Source organism: Orcinus orca, chromosome 16 (assembly GCF_937001465.1).
Source record: "Orcinus orca chromosome 16, mOrcOrc1.1, whole genome shotgun sequence".
Classification (NCBI taxonomy): Eukaryota; Metazoa; Chordata; class Mammalia; order Artiodactyla; family Delphinidae; genus Orcinus; species Orcinus orca.
Genome location: NC_064574.1, coordinates 83,520,213 through 83,536,730, shown reverse-complemented (window position 1 = coordinate 83,536,730; position 16,518 = coordinate 83,520,213). Strand labels below are relative to the sequence as shown.

Below are 16,518 nucleotides of genomic sequence, written 5' to 3'. Positions count from 1 at the left end.
ACTTGTTATCAAAGGATAACGACATATGGAGAAGTGCACAAACCTGTGGAACCAGCCTCTACTAGTCACGACCCAGCCTCCCCCACCATCTTGACTTCTAACAGCAGAGACTGGTTTCCAAATGTGGTTTTTAAATTAAGAAAACGCAACATGAAAAGTCGTATTTCCATCTTCCGTGAAAACTCAGAAGTCCTGGCAACATTCCCTTGGCCCAAGCGACCAGGTCTGGCAACGACCAGCTCTAGGTGTTCTCTAGTTTAGCGCGGAACCCGGTCCCCGCTGGGGTCTAATTCTGGAAGCTTCATCCCTTGACATCACCTGCCTGGTCCCTAGAGACGCCCAAGTTTACAGCACCTAGTCGGACAGTCCTCTATTGATGCCTATTTGAGGTGTGTCTGGATCTTCCTTATTAAAGAAATACTGCACCCAGCATTTCCATATACATGTGTATGTGTATATATACGTATACCTTTCTCTCCAAAGGAATCAAAAACATGTTCACAGGAAACCTTGTACAGAAATGTTCATAGCAGCAATATTCATAAGAGCCAAAGAGTTCAAATGTCCATCAACTAATAAATGGATAAACAAAATGTGGTCCATCCATACAATGGAATATTATTTGGCCACAGAAAGTAATCAAGAACTGACACTTTACAGTACGGATGAACTTTGAACACATTATGTTAACTGAAATACGCCAGTCACAAAAGAACATATACCGTATGATTCCATTTATATGAAACGTCCAGAAAAGGCAAATCTATGAAGACAGAAAGTAGACTAGTTGTTGCCAAGTGCTGGGACGAGGGGGTCAGTGACTGGTAATCGTTGCAGGGCTTCTTTTTCGGATGGTGAAATGTCCTAAGACAGATAGTGGTGACGGTTGCACAGCTCTGTAAATAAACTGAAAACCACTGAATTGTACCCTTTAAATTAGTGAACTGGGTATTATCTACCCATAAAACCGTTACTTAGAAAACAGACAATACAGCCCTGAACACCCTTGTACATCTCTTTCTAGTATTGCTGGACCACAGAATCATCTTATCTTCTAATTTCTCCAGAGCAGCTCAACTGATTCACTCTACCACAAACCGCAATCCTTCTCTCCCCACACCTTTAGCGACACTTTCTATGGCATTTCACTTTAATTTATATTTCCCTGGTTACCACTTTTAGAATCCTTTCTTATTTATTGGCCATTTGTGTTTTCTCTTCTATGAATTTTCTGTTTATGTCCTTCACTCAGTTTTAAAACTGGAATGTCTTTGGATTAATGTGTAGTTTCTTTATACACTCTGGGTAGATACACTTTATTTCATATGTTGCCTAGTATTTTCTCACATGTCAGTTTTTAATGGATGTAAAACACTTAGCAAGCGCCTGCACATAACAGCGTAACAGGAGGGCCATCGTTTTTAATATGCTGACTTAACTGACCACATTCTGCTAAAAATACCACAAAGGAAGTCTGTGGCTCTAGTGGCTTTATTTCCTACATTTTACCCTTCTTTTTATTTTTATTTTGGCAAAAACCACCTCGGGTCTGAGAGGAGCTAAGACGATCTAGCCCTGGACACGGATGGTGACAACCACCTTCCGAGACAGAGCCAGGTTTAGAGACCCTCTCCAGCCAGGAAGCAGTGTGAGAGCTCCTTTCCCACCCTTTGCAGAAACACTTGGTACCAGAGTTGAACACGAAGAACCAGCAAGTGCTACTCTCCTTAGTTCCGTGGATGAGTCCCACCAAGAGAGATGGAAGCAGAGACTTGACTTTGGCTCCTGCCCTGACATCAGCAGATTTATACAGGCAACAGGAAACACAGGGACAATGAAATCAAACTCAAAGAAAAGGTAATTTCCTCTCTAGTTCACGGCTCTCAAAAGCAACCTAAAAGCAGGGTCCTGATAGGCGTCACTTGCAGGCTGGTTCCTACACACCGGCTGGGGCAGCGGTGAGCACTCCCGGGGCCCACGGAAGACCACGAGCTCGTGTCCCTGAGAAAGCACCCTGGTCACGGACCCTGGAGGCCAAGTATGGCGCTCTCTCTCTCTCTCTCTCTCTCTCATCTGGTCTTCCAGGGCACGGACTTCAGCAGCAGCAGGGTAAACAACGGCAAGGTTACATTTTACCCCGAGTTAATCTTGGTCCTCCACGCTCACTGTTTGCTGTAGCCGCCTCTCGTTCCTCACGCTCAGCCTAGGGGAGCCCAGCCATGGGGTTACTGGTTATCTTTCCTTCCTCCCCAAACCAATAAGTGAGAACTCCGAGCAGATACCTTCCAACCGCGTGCTGGAGAAAACTCCTCAGGCCTGAGTTTTGTTCCTGAAGGAAGAAAGGAACCGTAACTGAAGCAGACAGACCCTGGGTGCCCTGCACAGGGCGCGGGGAGGGCCTGCAGCGTTTCTGCCAAAAGGAGCACCTACAATTGTATCCAATCTTCTCACCAGGATCGCGGCGGACTGGGGAGGACATCTCCGAGGCTCACAGCTACTAAGTTTTTAAAATACAGGCCATAAAGTCTATAAAACTGTTTAGAAAAAATTTATTTGAACATATGGAAGGAAAACTTAGAGACCCCAATAAAACAGAGACGTTCCTTTCCCTACTGATGGGGGCCACGCTCACAGGTTCCCCCGACCCGTGGGGACCAAGTGCTGGGTGAGAGCTTGCCATGCCGGCGGTTCAGCCTTGCGCTCCCGGAGCCATGGGAGTGCCTTGTGCTCCTGGCGGGACACAGCCCGTCCACAAGGAGGGAGGCCAGACACGTGGACTCGCACACGCTGCTCCTCCACCAGTGCTCCGACGGCACAGGCTCAGGGCGTGTGTCCGCAGTGACACCCCAGACCACAGGTTCACAGCCCTGGCAGCTTTTAAAGATGCCCGCATCGCTCCGCAGAGGGCTGGACGTTTCCTTACATCGATCCCATCTGGACTTTTACGAATGAGACGGGTAGGAGGTGCCTGGACGGCGACGTCGCAGAACTTCCGCACCGACCCGGTTCTGTGGTTCTGCAGCGAGGAGGGGCCGCCCGGCTGCCCCCCGAGCCCTCTCCTATGGATCGGTCGTCCTTTCCTGGGAAGGCTTCCTCCAACCAGGCATGGAAGGCACGGTGCCACTCAGCGGTTCGCGGGGGCCAGCCTAGCGGATGGGCCTGAACGGGAAGGTCATGCCTGAGATGAAGGTGTGCCCGGGGTGCGTGGGCAGGGCAGGGTGGGCGGCAGGGTGGGCCGGCACAGCCCCGTAGCCCAGCGGGGGTGTGTGGATGTGAGGGTAGAACCCGGGAGGGAGCGCCGCGTGCGGCGACTGCGGCACGGGGCCCGAGATCACCAGCTGGAGAAGGCTGCAAACACAAGGAGAAGGGTTAGGATGCCAACGGTGCCAATGGTGGCATCCGCCCAACCCGTGGCGCTATGGGTGGGGGGCAGGCTAGGCTGCCGTGGTGGTCCTTGCTCCTGTGCTGGAACAGACACCAAGTTTCCAGGGAGGCTGGAGGGTGGCTCATGGCTGGGTAGCAGGATGGGGGTGACCTGGAGGCAGCGGGATGTATTGACAGACTGGGGCCTGGAGAGGCGAGGGGCCGTGGTGGGAAAGCCGGGATCCTGCCGGCAGCGATGGGGAGGGAGGGAGGGGGCCTTAGTCTGCAGAAGCTCCGACACAGCCTTGGCGTCTGTGGCTTGGGGACCGTGCAGGTGTGCACTGGTGTCAGCCTCACCTGTCCACACCTTCGGGGGCTGTGACTGAGGAGCCACAGCAAACAGGACAGAGGGCCACGTTCTGCAAGTCACTCCTGGTGACCGAGTCCTAACTGAACTCCAAGCAAAGCCACACAGAAGGTGGCTTTTCACATGACCCTGACGTCCGGAGTCCTCAGGAATGGCCCCGGCCTGGACCAGCCCTCACCCACTTTCAGGGCCCCCTCCTGCCCCACTCCCCTCCCCAAGCCCCTCCCACCCTGGCCTGCGCTCCGCTCTCTGTGGTTCAGCACTTCAACAGCCTCTGCCTCCAGGAAGTCCTCCCTGCTCCTGAATTCAATGTCGCCTCCTATGCTGGTCCCTTCTGAGACCCCTTGAAGAGCTTCCTCTCATTAGTCTCATCCTATCTAATGCCACCCTCCCCTCTCAGCACCATCAGCAGAGCGTCCTGACTTTCTCTCCACCTCTAGCTTGTCCGGACTCAGCCTGAAATAACCAAGTCCCCCGGTTACGCCCCTTCAGGACAGAGGACCCCTCCCCAGCCCTGCCCTCCCCCTGGATCCCCTGGCCTCTGTGCTTTGCTCTCCCAGCCTCACCCAGGGCCGTGGCTCCGGCTGGGTCCTGTCTCTCGAGTGTGTACACTGTCCCTCCACACCACCAAACCCCGCCTGCCAGGTCCCGTTCTTGCCCACCACTTGCCCCTCAGCTTCCCGGTCCCACGAGGCCACACCTTCCCTGCATGCTGTCCTGCTTGGCCCAGCGAAAGCCCACCCCGACGGGCCACTTCACCCTTGGGCGACTGACTACGGTTGGCTGCTTCCTGGAGCTCTGAGATGAAGCGGGGGGCGGGCCTAGGTCTTTGGCAGAGTGACCCTCACTCTCTCCCACCCACCAAGTACAAAGTCTGGTACCCTGGGCCCCCAGGAGGGGCTCAGGCAGTAAACCCAGGTGTGAAGAAAGCTGGTGCCTTTTAGTGGCTTGAAGCTCTTCTGACTCTCTTCACTACGTTTTAATAACTACTACGGTTTAATAACTCTGGGTAAGAAATTCAAGGAAACTAAGCAAACAAATCAGTAAGTCTAAGGAGGGAATACACTGCGGAGGCAAAAGGTAGGTCACATGCTCGTTTGAACCTGCACACCCTGCCACAGAGAGAGGGGGTTTCAGGAAGTTTCTGGTCTAGTCCAGAAGACAATTAACACAAAAGGAACAATCAGAAATCAAAGAGGTAGTCCAAGCGACTGTGGGCCACTCTTTCCCCATGTCAGTGTCAGGCTGCCCCCGGGGGACTGGGGCCCAGGGCTGTACGTCGGAGCAGCAGCTACAGGCCCCTGGGGGGGGGGGGGGGGGTCCCTCGGGGCTGTTAGAAGTTCCAGAGGATTCCCACGGGGACCCCTAGTTGTAACACTGAGATGATAAACGATTCATACCCTATCACATTTTAATGCCCTGAAAACATTAAACATTACATAAAAGCTGTGCACAAAGAAGGAAAAGGTCGCAAAGGGATTAGTGCGAGGAGGTGAAGAGGTGCCACGTGCACTGGCGATGTCCTCAGACGCAGGAGACTTTCTTGGAGGGAAGAAAGGAAAGAAGGAAGGGACGGAGGGAGGGAGACAAAGGAACAGTGTGGGCTCCCGAGGGCGAGGTGGCCTCTGGACAAGCTGTCCACCCTGCCGATGTCATTTCTCAAGGTGGACCGTTCTGTTGCTCCAGAAACCCCCGTTTAACCACCCAGATGCCTGCCTGGAGCTACCTGCCCCTTAGGGCCCGACGCCAAGCTCCCGGCCTTCTGGCCGCAGCTCCTCTCCTGTCAGCCCGGGAAGTAGCATCTGGCCCATCTTCTGGCCTCAAATTAAGCCTCTGCTCAGCCTGCCACACCTGCCCCACCGCCGGGCCCTGGCAGGGCTGGTGGGTCAGGCCCTGGGCGGCTGGGAGCACACACGGTGCCAAGGGGCCCAGTGGGCTTGCTCACCCTCTGTCCGCACTGCCTGCCAACGCCAGCCCTGGAGCCCCACCAGCCACTTTAAAAACCAGTGCGACCCTCTGAAGAAAGAACTTGGCTGTTTTCATTCCTGTAAACCCTGCCCAGGTGCACACAGCAGGCAGCAGGGCAGTTCTGCCTTCAAGTATAAACATCTCCTCACACGGTGGCCACAATCACTGTTTTTAGTGGACACATAATGTTCCATCCTTCTGATGTATCACTACTAACTTACTAAGTATCCCCATGCCATGGGATGGTTAGCTTGTTTCTGACTTTTTGCTACTGATAAGACTGCCTTTGCATGAAACATTTTTGTGCACATAGCTTTTTGCTTCTTAGCTTCAGTGAAATTAATTCGATTAAGAGAAACTCCTGTTACACAAATAACAGTAAAAGTTACAGTAGCTAACACTTCTTAGGTTATTTACATGTCAAGTACCATTCTAAGTGCTTTCTATGTTTTTACTCAATTAATCCTCACAAAACTCCTATGAGGGGAGCAGGGCGGGGGAGGCAGGGGGACCTGAGGCAGGTACTATTGTTTTCTTGATTTTATAGAGAAAACAGGGGTAGTGGGAACTTGCCCAAGGTCTTACAGATAGGAAGTAGTAGGGGTGGAATTCTCACCAGAAGCTGTTAGGACCACACAGTTCCTGCTTTTCACCACTATTACCACTGCTTCCCCCCACATTAGGACAATAACGACCACTTACGGGAGAGACTCCCGTGTGCTGTGGACAAACAACTTTGCAAATACCACCTCATTTACACCTCACTACAACCCTGGGAGGCAGGTGAATTACGGTCCCCATTTTACAAGGGGGGAAGCCAAGGCAAAAGAGTCAACCCCGGCGTCACAGCAAACCACAGACAGAACCACGCTCAGAACCCGGTCTGTGCCACCCGAGACCAAGGCGCTGGCCTAACCGACACAGTACTTCCGTGAGGGCTGTGCGATCAATGTCGCCACAGCACATGCCATCACCACGACCCACACGCACGCTGACTTAGTGAGCAGTAAAGGCCCCCGAGTTCGCTCCGGCTTCTTCCTTGACGCCCAGAAGGATGGCCACTTTTCTTACCTCGTTGATGGACTCCCTGCTCGGGCCTCCTCTCCTGTGTTATGCTATCACATCCATTTCCCCCACTTACTGTCAGGTTCTGGGGGGCCCCTTATTCACAGACGCTCTAGACCCTGCAAACCAGCTCTCCCCAAGAAGCCAGGACAAGGGGTCCGCCCTGCCTTGCACCCCACCACTCCCTCACCCACCCCCGCCCAGCCAGAAGTGTTGGGAGGATACTTACTTATTATGGGGCAGCCGGGAGCACAAGGTTCTCAGGTCATCTGAAATGAAGGAGACACAGAATTAAGGAACGGCCTGGAGATGACGAGGTGAGAGGTTTGCTGATGTTCAAGGATGCGAGCGAGACAGTAACAGTACCTCATGCTCACCTTCCTAGCACCATTTAGAAGCGGGGCTCTCTTTTTCTTCCATTTTTGCTTTAACACACGCCCTCAACAGAAGACATCACTTAGGAAAGGGGGCAGCTCTACTGGTAATTTGTCAGATGGCTGGGAAAAGGCCCAGAGACAACAGATCAGACGCCCAAGGCTAAGAGCGAGATAAGAGGGAAACCCATCTCCAGGGACGACTGCAAGGGCCTCAGGCAACGTCTGTGAGCCAGCAGTCAAAGAGCAAACAGAAGTGTGTCATTAGCATCAGATCATTCTTCTGGGCGAGTTCAAGCACTGAAATGCAGAATTAAGGAGCCCTCTGAACAGGTGATGGGAATGGTTCCTGCACTTAAACAGGTGCATTTCATTGTACGTAAATTATGCTGCAATGCAAAAGAACTGCAGAAAAAGAAAAGATTCCCTAAGAGGAAGGAGATTAAGCCATTATTATCTGTGCTCTGGAGGCATCCCCAGGCCTGGGCAAAACAGCCAGGAGACACCCAGATGCCACGGCCACAGGATTCTACCTGGGCACGTCCTGCAACTTCCGCCCACCTACCCTGCGTTCACTGAGAGGAAAGAAGTCCTAAAAGCGGAAAACAGCCCTTGTCCAGGAGCCCCGATTTTCTTTCCGGCGGGTGGTGGTGACCCACCCCCGGGAGGCCTGGGCAGGCAATCACCCACCTCTCGTGCACAGCAGGGCTCCAGAGGCCATGGCCACCTGCAGAGCCTGTGCCAGCCGGTCCAGGGAGAGCTCGATCTCCTGGGAGGCGTTGAGGGGGTTCAGTTCATCCGCCAATCTGTTGATCTCCTCCACCAGCGGGACCATGTGGTCAAACAGGATGAGCCCCAGGCGGCCGTACAGGTTCTTCTCAGTCAAGTGCACCTGGAGCATCATGAGGACCTGCAGGACGCTGAGGTGGAGCTTTGAGTACAAGAGGTGGGAATCTCTGTCCGTCCCCCCCGAGTCCTTGGTGACTTTGGCAGTGACGGGGCCATTGGCTAAGGGGGGCTTCTTCTTCCTTTTATAAGCCAGAGGGGCCTTCACACACCAGCGGATCAATCCAGTGAGCGGGGTGAGCTCTAAAAATCCTATTGGGAGATTGGCTGCGATTGGAGTATTTAAAAAAGTGATGAGAATCAACCTCGGGTCCTCAAAAATCCAGTTGACAATCATCTCAAGCAAGTCCAACGGTGGGATGAGATCGTCTGCAAAACAAAGTCAGAAGGGTCTTCAGCCCCACGGACAGGAGACAGGGACAGACAGACCTTCAAGCTCACAGTACTCATCACCCGACATCCGGACGACGCACCTCTGTCCTCACCTACCCTCTGTCTCCTTTCCTGGAACGGCCCCTCCGAGAGGGCTGGGCTCTCATCCGACTTAGGAAGGCCTGGCCATGGTTGGGTTCAACATATTAAACCAACAATTCCCTAGAACTCTATGATGCCTGTGATCCTACGTGTCAATTTAAATAAAAGTCCACTATCTATGTCCAGCACTACCACCACCACACTTCATCCCTTCCCTTGTGAGTAGGTTTCATCCCTGTGTTTGGTGTCCCCTCAGTGGTACGGTGACAGCTACGGGGGCCGTCAGGGAGCAGCTCAAAGTCCAGACAACGATCTGTCTGCTGCCAGGAGCCATCCCAGCCCCAAACCTGGAAACTCTAAGCAAGGCCTGGCCTCCTGTGAGTCCTGAGATCTAGTACATTCTATGGCAAGACAGAGAACAGTAACTTTAAAGACAAAAGTTGATATTTATTCTGAGTTTATGACGTGCCAGGCACCGGGCTAAGTCCTACCACAGATGAACTCACTTAATCCTCAAACAAACCATCTATTATATAGAGGATGAGGAAACTGAGGCACAGAGATGTTAAATCATTTTCTCCAGACTCATTAAAACTACGTGGTGGGCCCAGACCCGACCCCAGGTGGCCCAGCTCTTACCACTAGGCTACACCGCCCATCCTGGGGTCAGCGGACACTGCCCTTAGGCTGTGTGTGCGTGGGAGCGGGTCCCCAGCCTCCTGCCTCTGGGGCTGTGCACACCTCAGCTCATGAAGCTGGGGATGACGGAGTCCCTTCCGGGCTGCTGAGGTCCAGAGCCAGGCATGAGAAGAGAGACTGAGGGGCAGAGTGAGCCCCGTGTTGGTGTGAAGTCTCCAACTGCTCTTTCTCAGGAGACACCGGCCTTTCCCCTGGGACTGTCTACTGCTTGGGGGCTGACCCACGCCCTTCCCTTCTGCTACGAAATGACGGTGACAAGAGGGAGTTGTCGTCTATGACCTTTACTTGGCAAAATAAACAGTGGTGACCCTGTGTCCGGCCCCTTGACTCCCCGAAACGTTTCTGTCTGGGACACGCCAGTCTCAGGCCCGGTCCTCCAGCAACCCAGCCCCTCCCCCGCCCCACACACGTCTAGCTGGGGCATCTCCGGAGCCTGAAGGTGGCATATGCACACATGCTGTGTACACGTGTGCTCGGTGAGTACACGTGAGCGTGTGTACTTGCGTGAATAATCTCCACAACCTTCGTATGCAGAGACCCAGGTTCCCTGTGACAATGGGGCAAGAGGGTGTTCTGTTTGGTTAGGTAAGCCCCTTCCGTTTCACAGCTTCGGAGGCACAGATGCCCGTCAGCCACAGTACCAAGAGCAGCGGCAAGCACCTGCTGCCAGCGGACTCAGGCCCACCCTCTGGGCCACCACTATGGAGCCAGGGATGTCCGTATCTCCAACCTCATCCAATTGTACATATAAATACATAGCTCTCTCTATGTCAGTCCTACCTCGACAGAGTGGTTTAAAAAAAAAGACTTGACATGTCAGACTGGCAAACTGACTTAAGAGAAAAATACCACGTCTCATGTCCATCCTAGAACGTTAGTGGTATTTTCCGAACATTATTTCCTTCTCCATATGTTAATGAATCCATTCCCAATGTTAAGGCCAATTTCTGTCCTTGTCGCCCTGGAATAACCGATGACTTGAAGGAGCAACTACGATGCTGCAAATCCTTCCTATGGGAACACAAAAGGCCTAAACACCGTGCCTAGCTATTAAGAGCTCTCGAGAAGCCTCTTAGGAGAGCGCCAGGGAAGACTCCACCCCAGCAGCGGGGCGCCCACAAGCCCTGCCACCCATCCCAGCGAGCGGCACGCAGCGACGAAAGCCAAGTATGCAATTACACGCGGGTGTGATACGCACTTAAACGTTCACGGTAGGTCCACGCGAACTTTCTCAAGAGAACTAAAAAGTCTAACGGCAAGGAAGAGAGTTACAAATAAAAGGAGAATCAAATACAATCAGGGTGCTGGCAGGAGACCAATGCTGGACTGAACAAAAGTGGAGAATGCTGCTAAGGCTTTCCAGCAGCTGGGTTAGCTATTAGACCAGGAGAAGAAAGAGGCTACCTGCCAGCCCTCTGAGCGGCCAGAGCTGAGGGCAGAGGAGGAACCTGAACTAGAACAGCGGGCTTCGGGTCTGCCTCAGCAGAGAAAGCTGCTCACAAGGGCGAGGCCTGTACCTTCCCCAGATGCAAAGCAAGGGCAGCAGCCCTAGCCAGGGGCCGCAAGGGCTGTGGGGGTCATTCAAGGACACAGATGTAGAAGGACTCAGTGCTTGTCAATCCATGTTCCTTGGAACCCACTCCTGGGGGAGGAAGGTGGGCAGCAGGGCCCAGTGGGTGGGGTCTGAGACCCCTGCCACAATTCAACCAGAGCTGGTCAACTCTTGGTTTTCTTTATTGGGGGTCCAGAGGGCTCTGCTGCTGGACAGGGACGACGGCCGTGGGCTTCTCCCAGCTGAAGTCAAATGCCATCTAATGGCCTCCCTGAGGCCCTCTCCTGGTACCTTGCTAAGGAAGTCTCAGAACATCACCCACAGGCCAACAGACACGCTTGCCTCCCGGCGCAGGAAGGACACATCACGGCCTGGGTAATATTGTTGCCACAAATGTTTAACTTGAGCCTTTCATAAGGAAACAGACAAAACTAAATTGAGGGACATTTTGCAAAACAACAGGCCTGAGCTCTCAAAAAATGTCAATATCACAGAGATTTTTTTAAAGGCTGGGAACTGCTTTATTTTTGTTTTTAACATCTTTATTGGAGTATAATTGCTTTACAATGGTGTGTTAGTTTCTGCTGTATAACAAAGTGAATCAGCTGTATGTATACATATATCCCCATATCTCCTTACTCTTGCATCTCCCTCCCACCCTCCCTATCCCACTCCTCTAGGTGGTCACAAAGCACCGAGCTGATCTCCCTGTGCTATGCAGCTGCTTCCCACTAGCTATCTGTTTTACATTTGGTAGTGTACATACGTCCATGCCACTCTCTCACTTCGTCCCAGCTTCTCCTTCCCCCTCCCCGTGTCCTCAATTCCATTCTCTACGTCTGTGTGGGAACTATTTTAAAAGGACCAAAGTGACGTAACCACCATGTATGAGCCTTGACTGGATCCTGAATTCTCCTGGTCCCTCAAAAGGGGGGAAAAAGGCTATAAAAGACATTATTGAGACGATCAAGGAAATCTGAACAATGGCTAAATATATGCGATAAAAGTATTCTGTCAGTATTTAATTTCTTACATGTGATAATGGTATGTTTGTGTAAGGGAACGTTCTTGTTCTTAGATACACATTTAAGTACTTGGTACCTGACACTGGCAACAAGCTCAAGGGTTCAGGAAAAAAATACTTGTGAGTGTGTATGTGGAGAGAAGGGGAAAGAAAGAGAGAGCAAAAGGAAAAGAGAAAAAAAAGAATATATGGCAAATGTTAATAACTGGTGAACCTTGGTGAGAGATACACAAACCTCTGTTGTAACATTCTTGCAGCTTTCCTGAAGTTTTGCAATTTTTCAAAATAAAAAGTCGGGAATAAAAAAGCAAGGCATGGGGACTTCCCCAGTGGCCCACTGGTTAGGATGCTGTGCTTCCAATGCAGGGACCACAGGTTCAGTCCCTGCTTGGGGAACTAAGACCACACATGCTGAGTGGTGTGTTCCACAAAAAAAAAAAAAAAAAAAAAAAAAGCAGGTCATGTCTGGGGAGAAAGCCACATCTGTCCCAGACACCAGACCCTTCCTTATTAGCTGTCTGCCACCCGGACCATTCTGAGTCAGGCAAATGGGACTCACTAAGGAAAGTTCCCTGTTAGCAAATTCCAGAGGTGCAGGTGGCCCATCCCTTTAGCTTTCAGCCTGAAATAAAATATACATTTCAGAGAGAGAGAGAAAAAAAAAAAAAAAGGCCATCCGCTGGCTGGGTGTTCAGTGCAAATACAACTAGCAATCGGCCGAAGCCTCCTTAAGGGTAACAATCTGCTTAAAGTTTACCTGACGACAGGTCATACAGCGCAGTGACTGAGGTTATGAACTGGCAGCAGAAGCGAGGGCTGGCACTGAATATCTGCTTCAGCGTCTGAACGGATCCCGGCACCAGACAGCAGTAGTCATCCACGAGGGCCCTGGCTAACCGCACACAGTAGACCACAGGCGTCCGCTGGAAAGAAGCCACAGTCCACGTAACTACAGGTGTCGTGAGCCAGGAGACTAGCAACTATGTACACGTGGTGAAGATCAGAACTGGCAGAACCCCTTCCAAGAGGGGAAGAAGACGTTAACAGCTTACTTTGAAGCAGAGATTGGCAAATGAAAGCCCACAGACCAAATCCACCCTGCCACCTCTTTCTGTAAATAGTTTTATTTAAACACAGCCCTGCTCATGTGTTTGCTATTGTCTCAGGCTGCTCCTGCACTACAAGGGCACAGCTGAGTAGGGGTGACAGAGGTCATATGACCCAAGGGACTTCCCTGGTGGTCCAGTGGCTAAGACTCCACGCTCCCAATACAGGGGGCCCGGGTTCGATCCCTGGTCAGGGAACCAGATCCTGCATGCCGCAACTAAAGATCCCGCACGTGGCAACAAAGATCCCGCATGCAGCAACTAAGACCCGGAGCAGCCAAATATTTTTTTTAAAAAAGAGAGAGATTATATGACCCGAAAAGCCTAAAATGTTTACTATCTTGCCCTTTACATGAAAGGCCTGCCGACCTTTGAAGTTTACTTCAGAAAACATCATTCCTGACTTCAAGTGAGGAAACGACAATTTTTGTAACCCTACAGGTGAGACTCCAAAGGTAAAAATTACCAGTTGGTACCACTTTGATGTGACTTAGGAGAGTCTGTGAACTATCACATGATTTAGAGCAGTACTTTCTCAAATTTTCCTACAGTCCTTTCCTATTACGGATTCCATTAATACTTTTGAACCCTACATCACCACCCTCCCGTCTTTTTCCTTCCCACTCAGATGCCCATCTGTAGCCACATTTAACCATTGTTCAGGATGCTACAGTTTCAGGGCTACAACACAGCCTGCAGGGCAAACTGCAAGGAGGCATCAGGCCAGATTGTTCATTCACGCACCAAACCAGCCATCTCCACCCTTTTCTCTGGAGGAAGCTGCAGCCCTACACCCCAGCGTGGCAAACCCTGACCCAAGCCACAAGACCCTTTCCTGTTGTTAACATCTGCTTTCACTTTGCCAAAATGCCAGCGCAACAGCACCATGAGAGATAAATGGAAAATTATATGATGAATTTCAAGATGCTAAACTTGACTTCATCAGGTTGTCAAGGGATAGAGGTAATCTTGACATTAAATACAACACACAAGATTTATTCAGGTGTCCCAGAAATCAGAATGGTGGCCATTAAGGTACAGATTCCCTTGAGATTTACCTGTGTATTACAAAGAACACAATATATTTTTACTAGCCAAATTTTAAAAATAAATAAGATCACAGGAAAAACTTTTAAATAAATTGAAAAAAACCCAAATGATGTCAAGTCCTTGGGAATGAAGCAGGTTTGAAAAACTGAATGTAGTAAATTTTGCTAGCTTAGCTGAGGATGTTAATCAAAAATTTGAGTTAATAATTACTCTAAGTGGATTATGAATTTTTCAACAACTCTGAGTAACGAAAAAGCAAAACAGAATAGATCTTCCAAAACACTATCTAACACGAAGTCTACTATGAAAATACTTTTTTTTTTTTTTTTTACATATTTAAAAACACTATAGAAGGCTCCTATGTCCATATCCATTAGAAGAGCCATCAGCTTTGAAGTGGCACCCCGGAACAACTCCCATGTTTACTGATCTAACTGTATAAAAAACAAGCAAACATTGCCACAGTTTGACACATAGTGACCTTAAAAAAAAAAAGAATCCAATCTTTGAGACTGCATGCATAGCTGTTTTCAAAATCCTACCTTATTGTTTTCAACTAAGAAAAATTAGTTTTCACTTATTCTGAAGATGGAGCCTTCATTTACCGTTACAAACTACTGTTTTCTCAAGAATGGTGATCACCTGTATATACAGGTGTGGGGTATCAGCATACAGGGCAGGAACATCAAGGAGATAACATATGGAAAAGACCTCTCTAGAAATCCAATTAAATTAAACTTCCTGACACGAAACACCTCTTCAGATACTCTCAGAGATGCTATCTCTAGAGACGTACCTGGAGCCAGGAGGCTGCACATTCCAACACTGGGATTCGACACACAGCCACTGCCATGGAGACCAGCTTTCCCAACAAGCTCATTCGGCTGTCATCGGCTTTGTTCCCTTGGGGGCTGAAAAGGGATGAGAAAATAATCTGCCGGACAGAGTCCTTGGTTTGCTCCTGGAAATAACTGCACATGATTTCAAGAAGTTGGAGCTCCTGAAGTGAATTCAATCTCTGTAAAACAAATCCAGGAGAAGCGATGAGAAATTCGGCCTATTAATTCCACACAGTGAGAAAACAGAAAACACTGGTTTCACCAGGGAACTTTTCACCTCCCTAAAGCCCGGGTCCCACGGAGAACTCTCTACTGTTAATCTCGAGAAATACCATTCTACGTCATTATGCATCACCCTAGGGGGCTCAGGATGACCTACAGCGGTTTGAGATTCTCGGTAACAGGCCTTTAAAGTCTCTTCCTTTAACACCATTGAGACATGGTTGTCACAAGCCCCGCAAAACGGGCATTTTGGCTGCTGCTGAAGGAGCAAGGCCAAGGGTGAGGACGGAGCCCCCGATCCGAAGAGCGTTTGTGGTCTGGCCGACGCTTGTCACCGAGAAGGAAAAAGGAGCCGGAGTTTACTTATCGGGGACGCGGCAGCCGAACGCCCGGCGCACCTTGGGCTGCGCGCCGCGCTCCTTGGGCACCTGGAACACGAACTCCTCGAGCAGCTCCACAGGGCCCTTGTCCACGATGGGCAGCGGCGCGCTCTGCAGCTGGCTGCTGAAGTAGATGTCCAGGTGGTACAGCACCTCCTTGGCGGCGCTGAGCGCGTCGCGGCGCAGGAGCGAGTGGCGGATGTCGCTCATGGTGCCACCTCTGCGGCCGGGGCGCCGGGAGCGCGGCGGGACTTCCGCCCCGGGCCCCGCGGACGCGCCCGCCGCTGCCGAGACAAAGAGGCCGCGAGTCGGCCTCCGCCCGCCGACCCTGGGCCTGGGCCGCGGCGCCCGCCCGCTCCCCGCTCCCCGTTCGGGCCCGCTCAGGGGGCCACCGCCGCCGCCGGCGGCCAGCGGGCGCCCCGGGTGTGCGACTCCGGCGCCACCAACAGCCCTGAGAACCCGATGCCGCGGAGTCGAAAGGCGGCAGATGCCGACCGCGGCAACGGCGGCCCGCAAGGGCCAAGCGCAGGCGGTGGCGAGGGCCCGCCCCCTGAGGGCGCCCCCTGGCGGCTCGGCCCGCGGGCGCGGAAGGGCCCCGCCCCTGAACCCCGCCCCCGGGCCCCGCGACCGCCGAGCGGGTCCCGAGCTGCCGAGCTGGGGGCCACATCCACCAGAGAACGCAATCTAGGTCTTGTGCGCGCCCCCCAGCCCCTCAAGGCCCGCCCGGAGCTCCCCTTGCTTTCTCTGCGCGGCGTTCAAAGCCTACACATGTGATTTCATGGAGCTTTTCCAAGGATAGGGTGGTGGTGCAGGGCCGTGGCTCAGGCCCCAGCCGTTCATCTTTAACGCTATATCTAGTCTGAACTCGGGGCTGCGACGACAAATGATGCCTGCCTGCCTGCGAGTCCCTATTCCCCAGCCCCCTCCAGATGGGCCCCGCCTAGCCTGGGAGGGCCATAGGAATCATGTCTCCTGCGCCTGACCACTACGACCTCAAAACCCTCAGCACTTTCTGTGAATCTCTTTTCCTGCATTCATCTCTCTGCAATGAATGAACAGCGGGGCTAGCCTGGGATTTTAAAAACAGCAGAAATGACTTGAATGTGGCCACAAGAGGCCAGTGGAGGGCAGGCCAGAGGCCACAGGAATGAGCCTTCTGTAAAAGGTCCATTCTGGCCTGAGGGTGGGC

General features: G+C 51.9%; 1 protein-coding gene across 6 annotated transcripts; it reads right to left on the bottom strand.

The window, feature by feature from the left end:
- Positions 1-2,532: 2,532 nt before the first annotated feature.
- Positions 2,533-15,818, bottom strand: INTS15 (integrator complex subunit 15). Of its 6 annotated transcripts, none has more exons than XM_004268945.4 (6): positions 15,348-15,818; positions 14,685-14,906; positions 12,490-12,655; positions 7,828-8,352; positions 6,993-7,032; positions 2,533-3,348 (listed from the first exon to the last, which is right to left on the bottom strand). In XM_004268945.4, exons 1-6 carry the CDS (start codon positions 15,537-15,539, stop codon positions 3,147-3,149), a joined length of 1,347 nt encoding a protein of 448 aa, XP_004268993.1. In that variant the 5' UTR covers positions 15,540-15,818; the 3' UTR covers positions 2,533-3,146. The 6 variants fall into 6 exon arrangements, with proteins under 6 accessions (XP_004268993.1, XP_012388074.1, XP_049555432.1 ...); XM_012532620.3 differs by having other exon boundaries at positions 2,533-3,159; XM_049699475.1 differs by having other exon boundaries at positions 15,378-15,806.
- Positions 15,819-16,518: the final 700 nt, after the last annotated feature.